Source organism: Microtus oregoni, unplaced genomic scaffold (assembly GCF_018167655.1).
Source record: "Microtus oregoni isolate MIOR12 unplaced genomic scaffold, Mior012 000011F_ref0000422, whole genome shotgun sequence".
In the NCBI taxonomy this organism is placed as follows: domain Eukaryota; kingdom Metazoa; phylum Chordata; class Mammalia; order Rodentia; family Cricetidae; genus Microtus; species Microtus oregoni.
The window spans coordinates 9,331,222-9,344,400 of NW_024543070.1; the positions used below are offsets into that span (position 1 = coordinate 9,331,222).

The 13,179-nt window shown below is 45.0% G+C and overlaps 1 protein-coding gene and 1 long non-coding RNA gene across 3 annotated transcripts in view; one reads left to right on the plus strand and one right to left on the minus strand.

The window, feature by feature from the left end:
• The window catches only part of Kcnn2 (potassium calcium-activated channel subfamily N member 2), a 362,369-nt gene that overhangs the window by 121,653 nt on the left and 227,537 nt on the right, over positions 1 to 13,179 (minus strand). For both annotated transcript variants that reach the window (XM_041660110.1, XM_041660109.1), the window contains exons 3-5: positions 3,843 to 4,040; positions 1,708 to 2,984; positions 1,031 to 1,126 (exon numbers count right to left, since the gene is read on the minus strand). In XM_041660110.1, coding sequence (XP_041516044.1) covers positions 1,031 to 1,126; positions 1,708 to 2,984; positions 3,843 to 3,864 — 1,395 coding nt within the window. In that variant the 5' untranslated portion in view covers positions 3,865 to 4,040. The remainder of the gene's footprint in view (positions 1 to 1,030; positions 1,127 to 1,707; positions 2,985 to 3,842; positions 4,041 to 13,179) is intronic.
• LOC121453376 lies at positions 3,073 to 4,288 on the plus strand. Its single transcript, XR_005974994.1, has 2 exons — positions 3,073 to 3,211; positions 4,039 to 4,288. It is a non-coding gene; the product is annotated as an uncharacterized LOC121453376 (long non-coding RNA).

Consider the following 13,179-nt stretch of genomic DNA (forward strand, 5'->3'; position numbering starts at 1 on the left):
TGTGAGTTTGAGATCATGCTAGTCTACAAAGTGAGTTCCAGGGTTACAGAAAGAAACCCTGTCTTGAAAAACCAAAAGCCAAAACCAAACAAACAAAAAGATCAGATTCTTCTATCTTTACTGTGAATTTAGTAATTACTAATTTGAAGATAGTTTAACTTAAACTGATCATAAACTGCCTGAAAAATGCATACAATATTTTATTTTCTAAGGCATCCTACATCTGCAGGTTTCATAGTACTACCAATGACTAATGATAGCTCAACAGTAGTCTTAGAAAAATCTAAGCTTGAAAATATCAATCTAGTTTTTTTTTAAATTCTGTAGTTATTTAAAGCCCTGAATTTTAATACTTGCTTGTGTGTGTTGACTGTGGGCTAGAGAAAACAACCGAGAATTTTTTTTAAGTGGGTGATGCCAAACTGAACAAATGTTTTCTTGTACAAGAGCTCATGAGGGCCGTGAAGTGATAGTTAACATGTAACGATTGTAACCAGTGAACTAAATTAGTAGCTATACACACTTTATGAACTAAATAAGACACTGGAAAATGTGCTAAAGAGAAGGGACAGTGCTTTTCTCACGCTGGTGTGGTCTAGCAATACCGTGAACTTATTTTCTTATGTTAGAATTATAGGCAATACTGATGGGCACGGCCTCTGCTAATGACTTTCTCATTAAGAAAAGGTGTATCAAGAAAGGACACCTTGCTATCCAGATTCTGGATAGTGTGTATCTCTCCTTTAAAAAACATGTAACTGATGGAAGTGGATCCACCTAAAGAAGTTGAGGGAAATCTTAAGACTCTACCAAATACCTCTCAGAAAGGTCTGCCTGTTTATATGCTGTGTTGATTGGTTTGTTTTCTTAACTTTCTGCACAGCAGGTCCTGACATAACAAAGTGTGTGTCTTCTTGTACCTCAAACAAGGTCACAGCGCTTGGAAAAGGCCCCTGCTGTCCTGCTTTCCTTCCCCCTACTCTGTCTGCATTGCTTTGGGTCATTCAAAAAACATCGGAGCCTGTGTTACCTGTATTTCCCTGGCGTGGTACACGATGATCAGACCGAGCAGGATGATCGTGGAGAGACTGATAAGGCATTTCAGAGCTAATGAATACAGCGACGCCTGCAACACAGTTAGATGGAACACTTTAAGAGAGAAGCACTTTTAAACCACCTTCCAGGCCATGGGAGTCAGCTCCGAGCACGTGGACCTGAACTCAAGGTAGGGGACGCATCAGCCTTGGCTCTGAGATGCAGATTATCTGGCCTCAAAGCCAAGAGAGAGGAGCCAGGAACAAGGGAAAGCTCAGAGCTTGGCTGTGGGGTCGGCACCACCAAGGACTAAAACAAGGCACCTGACTCGCTAAAGGCTAGAGAAGTTTCTCCGGAGTTTAAGCGCTTTAGGTTGAAAGGTGCCTCCGAAACTTGAGCACCCGTAGAGGAACACGCATGCTTTCCCTACCGACTCCAGGAGCCACTTATTAACAAGCCTGGATGCGGTGGACTTTCAGCACCCGGAGAACTTTCCTCTCCGAGTTGCCCAGCAGACTATGGCTGTGCGTCCTAGCTGCTTCTGCTGTTCCGATGGGGACTCTGATGTTACCGGGGACACTTGCGACCCGGTAGGCAGGGGGTTCCTGACGGCGCCCATCCCTACCACCTGGCTCCCACTCCGGGAGGGTACTCAGGGGCTGAAGCCCGTACCTTGTCGTAGGCGCCCCACGACAGCTCGGTCTCGATGACCATGACCACGATGCCGAACATGCCGAAGATGAGCGCATAGTCGCTGAGCCGCTTGCGCTTCTCAAACAGGGCGCGCCGGTGGCCCAGCTTGTAGCCGATGTTCTGGTTCTTCTTTTTGCTGGACTTGGTACCGCTGCTGCTGCCATGCCCGCTGCCGCCGCCACCGCCGCCTCCGGTGCTGCCTCCGCCGCCAGTTCCGTAGAGCGCCAGGTTGTTGGAATTGTTATGCTCCGGCTTAGACACCACGATCTCCGGGGCTGAGGAAGAGGCGGCGGCGGCAGCAGACGGGGAGGACGCACCACCGCCTCCTCCTACGACGGAGGCGGGGGGCTGCAGGGGCTGAGCCTCGGAGTCCATCTCGTGCAGGTTCCGGCGGGACGAGCTCAAGTTGCTGAGGGGACGCATGACGCCCCCGTTGTACCTGCAGCTGCTCATGGCTATTTCGGTGAAGGGGTTGCTCTCACGGCGCGCCTGGGGTTGGTGATGCTGGTGGTGCGCCGGGTGCGGGTGGTGGTGGTGGTGCGAGAGCGGGGGCCCAGAGCCCAGGCTGCCCAGGCTGCCTGTGGGGCTGGCGGCGGGCTGCAGGCTGTGGCACTGGTGGTACTGGGAGGCGGACGCGGGCTGCTGCGCGTACTGCTGCCGGAGCGCACTGGCATGGCTGGACGGCGTCAGCTCGCTCACATTGAGCTGGCTGCCCCGGCGCGACGAGCAGCAGCAGCAGCACGAAGAGCCCGACAGCGGAGAAGAGGTGCGGGTCCGGAAGGCGCCGCCGGGCGAGGAGGTGCGGAGCAGCAGGGACAGGTTATCCCCCGCCCCCGCCCCCGCCGCTGGGGCACCGGAGGAGGCGCAGCTGTTGCACCGGAGGCATGGGCTGCTGCCACCGCTGCCCGGCTGCTGGTGTGCGAGGTGCGGGTGGTGGTGAGGGTGCGGGAGGGGCGCGAAGGGCGCGCACGGCTTGTCCTGGCTCTGTTGCTGCTGCTGGCAATGCAGGTGTGAGGAGCGCGGCGGTGGCGGCGGCTGCTCTGGGAAGAAGCCGTGCTGGAACTGCAATGGGGTTTCCATGTCAGGGCTGTTAAAGCTGCAGGGAGACCAGGCGGTGGTGCACCCTGCGCAATGCGTTATGGTCGGGAGCGGGGACTCCTGCTGCTGGTGCGAGGAAGGGCCCATGCCGGCTCCGGTAGAATCCAGGCGGCGAGTCCGATTGGTTGGGCGCACCAAAACAATGGGCATGACATCACCTGCGGGGACCGAGACTGAGTTTGCGGCGCGCGCGGCTTAGGGGACCATATGTGTGTGAGAGAGTGGTTGGGAGGGGAATCTGCAGAATGAAAACCCCGGGGGGCACAGGCCAGCTCCTGCTGGGGTGAGGACACTCGAGGGCAGGGATTCCACCTGCGGATCGCGTGCGTCCGAGATAATGGCTGGGAAGACTGAGCTCCCCCACGCATAGCGGCTGGCTGCAGAGGTGGGAGAGAGAGCGATGCCTCTCGCTCTACTGTCACGGCCCCCCGACTGGTGCGGGACACGTTAGCCCAAATGACCTGCCTGGGGCACTGCAGCACGTCTGGCCACTCTGGTCATGGGGCAGGCGCCAGTACGGTGCGAAACCCGAGCCACTCTCCCGCCCTCTCGCCTTGTAGGGCTGCAAGACAGCACCTGCTAAGCCCCACTTCCTCTCCCCCATCGTCCTGCCGAGAGTGGGCTGCAGGCTGCTGGCCAAGTAACTGCGGGGGCAAGGCTTTGGGTAGGGGGTAAAAAAATAAATAAAAGTTTGGCGTCTGCCTATGCGAATGCATCAGCGTTGGGAGAAAGCTAGCCGGATGCCTGACTTGGCCTCTGAGGGATCATATCCAACCCCTAGCAGGGATCTGTCCCTGTCCGCTAGCTCACAGAGTCCCAGAATCGGGACTGGCGGCGCTGTCTCTCTTAGAGGAGAGCATTGCGGCGCGGTTAGGGTTAACCTCGCGACGCCCGGGCAGGGGGAGGAGGGGGCGGGGCCGAAGGAGGGGATCCCCGGCGTCCGGGGAGGAGCCCGCTCGGGTTTCCCGGGTCCCCCTGGCGGGGGCGGAGGGCTTTCCCCACTAGCGCCAGCTCACATTTGCGCGTTCTCCGGAACATGAGGGGCTAGCGCCCCTGGCCGCCAGGTCCGGGGCTCGGGTGCTCAGGCAGTCCAGCAGCCTGAGTGGGTAGGTCCGAGGACTACCTTGGTGCTGCTGACGAGCCTTGTTCAGGGTCTGGGGGCTGCTCAGCCACCGCAGACCGCCAGCTTCTCTGGTTTTCCTGTTCCTCCAGACCTGCAGTACAGACACAAAGCAAAGGCGGGTCACTAATGCGCAGACGCCAAGCATCTTCCTTGTCGTGGCCAGACTGCAGCGGCTGGGCAAGGGGCCTGGTGAAGGTTGATTGATGCCAGTAGCCATCTAACTGCCAATTAATGCCGTAGTGGTGATTCGACTGAACAATCGCTGCCCTTGGACATGGAGTTTCACTAGACTTAGATGTAATGAATAATTATACTCTCTAATAAACCAGTAAAGTTGCATTTTGCATTTTGCCATGGTGTGTCCTTATTGAGCTATACACAAACAAAACGGCAGGAGGTCTTTTTGAGGGCTCTTGATTAATACTCCGTCATTAAGGCTATCATTTGTGTTTCTTTGTGAATTTAAATTCCTGTCTTCCTAAAGGAAAAAAAAAGATGAAATTGGCCAATAAGATATTTCAATTTTAAATTGTGATTTCAATAGTTTTTATAGTGGAGATTGCTAACAGATTAGATCAAGACATTAAAGCGAAAGCGGATCGCTCTCATTAGGTAATTGGAATTCTCAGCTGGATCCAGTTTCTTGACATTCTACTCAGCAGCTGCCCTAAAGTTGCTTACCAGGTATCGGCTTGAAAGTGTGTGTGTTTGTGCTCCGTGCCATTGAGTGAATAATTTATTTCTGGATATTCTTTGCAAGTGTGCTAAGCAGTTGAGAATTTTCGTGCACACAAGCAAATAGATTGAGAAGGAAAAGAGATAGAATTGCATTTAGAGCTATAATCCTTGACAGGAGATCATGAATAATTTGGGATTGAATTTCTTAATAATCTTGGTTAAGGATTGAATTTTAGTGGCTGAAAAATCAAAGGCATTAATCTTATTATCTAGTGTGACTGTTTTTTGTTTTATAGCTTCAAAGTGGGAAACGAATAGTGTTTAGAATGAAGAGATTTGTTGAATTTTGAGGGCAGCTGGTAGTGCACATATTCACTACAGAAAATAATTCCAGTGAAAGAAGGGTGTGGTTGTGCATGCCTGAAACCCTACACCTGGGAGATGGAGGCAGGAGGAAAAGAGTTCAAAGCCATCCTCACATACACCATATCTAGCTTCAGACCCCTTCTGTGATTTGTTCACCCTTTAAATCCACCCAATATGTATTAGTGCACTTTGCAACAAATTGTACAGGCTTCTTTTTCATTGCTCTTCGTCGATGACTGATTGAAACATTTGACTAGTCTTTATCTCTAAATACTTCAAAGAAGTATATCAAAAAATAATATGTTCATCGCCTCCTCGTAAATTTAGAAAAGATTTCATAGACATCTCCCCAAATAGCACAATAGCTGTTACTCGTTTTAAATTATAAGGTTCTAGACTTACTAAAATGTCATCAGGAAAACAAAAGGTGCATCCCCCTGTGTTCAGCATAAGCTGACTTTCTCAAAGACCACACTGAAAGCTTCTCAAGGGCTTCAGAAACAAAAGGGTAAACAATATTGAACCTGTGCTTTCTCTTTCCCTCCCTCACCCCCCTTCCCATGTGTGAGTGTAGACGTTGATTTGGAGTGGGTTACTGAGACATGGAGTCCTCACTTTTCTCAATGAAGATGTGCAAATTAAAAAAAAAAATGAGGAACCTCAGGAACACCAAAACTCAGATTGACCTACTTCAGCATGGTGAATATAAGAGCTCGTAAAATAGTAATGTCAAAGTCATTGTGCGTAGAGAGATGGAGAACAGGCCAATGGGACACTCACTATCCTTCCATTAGAGTAAGCTGATCACAGTTAATGATACCTTGCTAGTACATGCCTGTGCCTGAAACAGACCGGAAGTCCTGGTGAAACCGAGGACTTAGAAACGCAAGAGCCGTCCCATCTTTAGATGGCTGAACCCCTCTAACAATTGCTATAAGTCATGACAGGTGTCAGATTAAGACATCCTTGTTATCAGTATTCCTCTGGTAGACAACCTTTTAAAGTTCACATGCTGATGTTAAAAATGCAGTTACTCTGACTTCATGGAAACCTTTTCCTTATAGCAGTGGTGCTTAGCTTGTGGGTCTTGACTCCCAAAGATCATTGGAAAACACAGATATTTACATTATGATTCATAGCAATAGCAAAATAACAGCTATGAAGTAGCAACAAAAATAACTGTAGGGTTGGGAGGTCTCTGTAACTGTATTAAAGGGTCACAGCCTTACGAAGATTGAGAAGCACTGCTCTGTAGGAGCAAAGTGAAGCCACTAATGCAGACAGACAGTACTTTTGATGTGGATGGTGTTTTGCACTCACACCGGCGAGTGAGAGGGAAAGGAACGAGGGAGGAAAAAGAGGGGATGCTTAAAGCAGAGATCTGTGGTCTCCACTGAGAAGCTTTCACAGTTAGATTTCTTCCCCCTTCCTTCCATTAAGGCAAGCAAGTGCTGGAATTCCCCTAGATTAACACCAGAGGTCACAGTCACCCACAAAATGCATTTGCAATCTAATCAATTAAGCAGCGTCTCTCCTTTATCTTCCTTTCTTTTCCTTTTTTGACTATAATCTCTTTTTTCTTATGCCCTCTTAGAGTGTTTCCTTTTCCGTATTTGTCATATGTCAAGCTTGTAGACAGGCGCACACACTAACATAACCGATCCCTAAACACACAGTCATGGAAAGGGCTTCCCCAGCCGCGAACACCGAGTTTTAAAAGCTTCACGTTGGTTTTACTCCAGTCTTAGTTTACTCAAATTCCTGTTGTGTTCATTTTTATTATTTTCTTCTATATAGGATTTGTCTGTACTTTCTCATTCATTGTCCATTAAAATGCAGGACTCTCTTGACCTATATATTTGGTGTTTATTTCCAACAGGCAACCAAAACAAGAGAATAATAACATCTGTTTCCTACACTGCATGCTCGGAGCAGAACTTGGAACTAAGAAGTGAACATTTTTGAGAATTATTTTTTATTGCCTGACTGAGTCAATTATTTGATGGTACTGAACCCAAAGGCTCTGATGTGATGCTGCTTTTCTGAACTCACTTTCCTTAGCAACAGATTGAGGAGGATGAGGACAGCAGCAGCTGTTTCCTTAGTACAGCTCAGTTTTCCTGAAAGGTAACAATTCAAAGGTCCACAAAATCTAATTTTAAATCATAAATTCCCTAGTGTCACAATTAATGCATTGTATTTGAGGCAAACACTAAAATTATATTTATGTTTGATGCATGAACACATGCCTGCATCATGATGATAAAATATTAAACCTGGAATAATGAATTTTACAAAGGCTAATAAATCATGTTGGACCATATCTATTAATTTAATTAACCCTTCTAATGATTTTTTTATTCTCTTCAATGTCTTCCTACTATTTCTCAACTTATTAACCTATCTACCAAAGTCCCATAAAAGCTAGCAAAAGACAAAAGGTAAAATATTAATCTTGTTAGCAGAATTGAACTCGGGTTACTTATAAATGGATGAAAAGGCTGAACTTATTGTGGATTTCTTAATTATATATCCCTTTGCCATTAGAAACAGAGAGAGGGGGAAGGAGGATGGAAAGGGTGGATCACTGTTTGAAGCCCAGTGGATTGTACAAAATTGTTTCTTATGTACTGTTTTATTTGTATCTCACAAATACCCAGGGAGAAGTCAGAGGTTTTATTGTCCTCTTTATTTTGCAGATAAGGAGAACACCTGAGATACTGTCTGCCCTACCCAGGGTGACGCTGTTGAGAAACAAGGACAAGCCAGATCGCTTAACAGTCTTTGGGTCTTTGTGGTTGTCATTTTCACATCGTAGGGGTCTTGCTCCACTGCAGAATTAAACACACGGGTTACATTGACTCACTCAAGAATAGATAGTGGTGCCTCTGAATGTTTTCTCACTGGCTCTTTTGTTTCCTGTGATCTTTATCCTCTTGTTGGCTTCATTTGATCAATGAGATAATTTGAGAGAATTTAATCTAAGTGTGGAGGAAATGGAAGTACTTTATCCCTGCTGGTCTTAGGGCCTAATTAAAAATATATTATATTGAGAGATACAGGAATAGACGTGCTTTTCTTTTTAAACAAACAACAACATGATTCTGATATGTTCAGCAATACTCCATACTCTTTCAGTGACTTAGTGCCATTCTGGGCATTCATTATTTGAGGCTACATCCAGCAAATACTGGAGAGGGAGGGGGAGAGGAGTGGGAGGAGGGGGAGAAGGGTGGGAGGAGGGGGAGAAGGGTGGGAGGAGGGGGAGAAGGGTGGGAGGAGGGGGAGAAGGGTGGGAGGAGGGGAAGGGAAATGGGAGGCTGGGAGGAGGTGGAAACTTGTTTTTTGTTTATGTTTTTTTTTCTTCTTTTCGCAATAAAAAAATAAATAAATAAATAAATAAATAAAAGATTAGTAAGAGTTTTCCTGCAACTATGGAGGGTTATTTTGCTTGTTATTATACAGATGAGAAGGAGGAGGCTCTTGGTCTCGCAACTCAAAGGACTTTCCCTATTGTCATACTTGGGCCCACCCCGTGTATCATTCTTGCTTCCCTTTCTAGCAAACTGATGAAAACCAGAGAAAAGAGACAGACTTTACATGACATGGAGAGACCTGTGTGTCTCCCAGATGGGCTAGAGAGCCAGCAAAGTGGAATCAAAGATCATCATTTTAAAATAGCTCTAAATACTGAAGGCACATTAAGTCTCCCCCCCCCCACTTTTTCTTGATCACAGCCCTGCAGATTAAGTCACCTCTTGCTATTCAGTAACCCTAGATGCGTCTGCTTTCTCTTTCCTTATTTCCCTTTCATGTATCGAGCTTATACAAATTCCCAGATCCTCTTTCTTTATATTTATCCCCCTTTCTGTAATTATTTGCAAACTTCCCATAATTGTCTTAGCAAAGGAGAGGGTTGATGCCTTTCTAGTGCTGCTGTTAAGAAGAAAAAGAACCATGCTCTGCAACACTGAATTCTATGGAACTCTGTCACCAGGAGGAAAGCTCTGATGCTAACACTTGTTCAGGTTCCAGACCCAGTCCTCATTTGCACAGCCAGATTCTTCTTTAAAATGGCTTTTATTTAATGCTGCTGTTCTTTTATGAGTGTAAAAGTGTGAATGAAAAATAAATAAGAAGGAAAGGATGTAGTAATTCAAATGTAATTGGCCTGCCTAATCTCATAGGGAGTGGCACTGTTTCGGAGCTGTGGCTTTGGTAGAGTGGGTATGGCCTTTTTGCAGGAAGTGGGTTACTGTGGGAGTGGGCTTTAATATTGCCCAGTGAGTCAGTTGATTTCGTGTTTTCTGCAAGATGTATTACTCTCAACTCCAGCACCAAGTCTGCCTGCATGCCACCATACTCCCTGTCATGATGATACTAGATTGAACCTCTGAAACTGTAAGCAAGCCACCCCAATTAAGTGTTTTCTTTATAAGAGTTACCTTGCTCATGGTGTCTCTTCACAGCAATAAAAACCCTAAGATAGGAAAGGACATGACTGTTCCTCCCTACAGTAGAGGGGAAAGTTTATTGTATGGTTTTTTGTTTTTTTGTTTTTTTGTTTTTTTGTTTTTGTTATATGTAATTTTACTATGTTAAAGTGAAAGCCTTTCTTTTTTGTTTAAACAGAAAAAGGGGAAATGGTGTAGGAGGTCCTTCTGTATTTGTATTGCTTTCATTGGTTGAATAAAAAAACTGACTTGGCCTTTTGAAAGGGCAGACTTAGGTAGGCGGGGAAGACAGAACAGAATGCTGGGAAGAAGGGAAGTGTGGCAGACGCCTTGATTCTCCTGCCTGAGACAGACTCTGGTTAGAATCTTTCCCGATAAGCCATGACCTGGTGGTGATATACAGATTATGAGATATGGGTTAAACTAATATGGGAGAGTTAGCCAATAAGAGGCTAGAAATAATGGACCAGGCAGTAATTTAATTAATACAATTTCTGTGTGGTTATTTCGGGTGTAAACTAGCCGGGAGGGATTGAACAAAAGGACCCCGCGCTCCTCACCACAATTGTAGATATGTGAGAGGGCATAGTCAGAGGCAGGGACATCTGGGAGAGTCCAAAGTGGACCATGACAAGGCAGACATGGGCCATGTGGAAGAGAGGGGGAAGGGAAAAGAGAAGGAAGAAAGGGAGCCATGTGCAGCATCCAAGAGGCCAAAGGTCCAAGAGGTGGAGGGTAAGCAAATGAATTATATAGGGAAGAGCCTCTGGGAAAAGGGCAGCCCAGCTCCTGGGCTGGAGAGTTCAGAGTAGAGGGCAGGCTACACAAGCCATACCCTATAATTGTTAGGTACTGGGGGATGTTGGGAGAACCTGGCAGCCAGGTATGCTTTGATATGTTAAATAGGCACCTCAATTTGTTTGTTCTTGGTTTGAAATTTAACAAGGTAGATATTTTATATTTATAAATATGCACAGTTCTCTTGTTTTCATAGCTTGTTTAAAATAATAAAATGCTTGAAAGTAGCTACATTACATTATTAGGATTGTAGTATGCTTTCTACTTGTGGTCTATATAAAATGGTAGCATTAAAGAGGAGAGATGATCCTGACGAGCTCTATTTAGAAATACAATTCCTCTATTGGATGGAAATTGTTAATATATATCAGAAATAGGTTCTATATGTTACATATTTTAAGCCTTAGAGAAACTACTAAGAACACACACACATATTAAGGGGAGTAACTATGGAATTAGATGTTAGAAAATATCATCTTAATTCAAGGAAATAGGAAGGAGAAACTCAAAAATCTATACAACATATATAATGTTAAAAATGTCACAAGCACATATTCCTTTGATAAAACACCCTGAGTAAAGTTGCATAGGGGAGAAAGGGTTTATTTTAGCTTCACAATTCCAGGTGATGGCTCATCATTAAGGAGAAGCCGAAGCAGTAGGAACTTGAGGCAGCTAGTGACGTCCATAATTAAGAGCACAGAGAGAATGAAATTCATGCATACTGTTACTTGCTCCCTGTGATCACCATTATAGTGTTCAGAATTCCCTGCTAGGGAATGGTAGCACCCACAGTAGAAATGTTCTTAACATTATCAAGCTCTTTCCCAACAGAAACGCTGCAAGTCAACGTGCCCTAGACAAATCTTCATTAAGACACTGCTCAGATGATTTGATATTATGTCGCATTGACAAAGCTATCCATCACACTTATGCAATCACATTACTAACAATGTCAAATATGAAAGGATTAAACAAATTAAAAGCAAAAGTGGTTATCGAGAACTTATAAAGATACAACTATAACCTCTCTTCTATAGATACACATTACAGAAATACAAGTAAGCTGAAAGCTCAAGGATATGCTATATAAACAACTATAAAATAAACAATCAGGAGCAGAAGGAGAGAGAGCATGAGCAAGGAACTCAGGACCACGAGGGGTGCACCCACACATTGAGACAATGGGGATGTCCTACTGGGAACTCACCAAGGCCAGCTGGCCTGGGTCTGAAAAAGCATGGGATAAAACTGGACTCGCTAACATAGCGGACAATGAGGACTACTGAGAACTCAAGAACAATGGCAATGGGTTTTTGATCCTACTGCACGTACTGGCTTTGTGGGAGCCTAGGCAGTTTAGATGCTCACCTTACTAGACCTGGATGGAGGTGGGTGATCCTTGGACTTCCCACAGGGCAAGGAACCTTGATTGCTCTTCAGGCTGAGGAGGGAGGGGGACTTGATTGGGGGTAGAGGAGGGAAATGGGAGGCGGTGGCGGGGAGGTGGCAGAAATCTTTAATAAATAAATAGAACAAAGTGGCTTTAGAGTAATAATCAAAATGAAATTTTCATGTATATACATATGTAGAAAAGCCAAATGTATATATAATGCAGTGTCAAGTTATTTAAGAAAATAAAACAATTACAAATTCATATGGATGTAGCAACAAATTCTAATAGCGTGAGACAAGATTGAAATAACTGAAAAGACAACCAAGTAATTCAACAGTGACAGGCAGGTTTTGCCGCCATGAGACATGTAACTAAGAGGAAGTCTTCAGGCCTCTGGAGCTATAGTTACAGGTGGTGCTGAGCCACCTGACCTGGGTCATGGGAACAGAATCAGGTCCTCTGGGAGAGTCGCATGCACTCTTACTGCTGAGCCGTTTCTACAGAAACATGGTATTGAAATTATTGTCCTTGTTTCAACTGAAGAGATAGGCATTATTGTCAGTCTGCTTGGATGGCTTGAACCCTCTACCCATACCATACCCTCAGACTATACCATGAGGCCCTACAAATATTACATGTTTTAGTTGGATCACAGAATACTCATTTGTAATAACAGCTGCTTTTAGTTTATTTCTATATGCACAGTTCTAATTTAATGTTTACTAGAGATGAAAAACGTATCTTAGTCACTAAATACATCTGAGAATTCTACTATATAGCACTCTCTTATAAATAACCTTGGTTTCCAGAATTTAACCAAACACTAAGAAGAAACTAGAGCTCTTAGGAGCGCAAATTCAAGTCAGGAAATCTGTGGTGGTTACTCCTAAGTGAGCCTTGGGCTTTCTGTAATCCTAATTGATTTTCTGACCCACTGCATATCAAAAGCTTAGAATAAAGCCAAGACAGACTTACTGGGTCTGATAAAATAAATTAACAACAGGGATGTGACTGCCCAAGAAACTAACTGTGTTTGTAAACAACAATGCTCATTACAATTTGTAGACCATCAGAACTCACAGCACAATTAGAAGCAAATGGTCTTTTACACATTATTGAGCCCAAGTACCATCCTTGAATTCATGATTAAACTAACATATGTGTCAATTGTAATCCTGGGTGACCAAGAAAACCTTACAACAGAGAGTTAAGGTTTGCCTATAATGCTAGCAGTAGAGGTATGAAGACAGGTGAATTTCTGTGACTCTTGGCCAGCATGGACTACACTGTGCCACTCTGTTCATAGTCTCACTAACAAGGCTACCTAAACATGAACTTAACAACAAAAAACAACAGATATGCTAATGGAAAGCCCAGGAAGCCTTAATCCTTTCCAAAGAACTCAGGCAGCAAAGGAATGCTGGGGGCAGGAGAAAGTCTTCCCCAGAGAAGAGCACACCCACTGATAATTCAATATGAAAGGTCAGTATAAAAACAAACTGTTGCAAGAGTGCCTTTTACTACTAAAGAAATAAAAA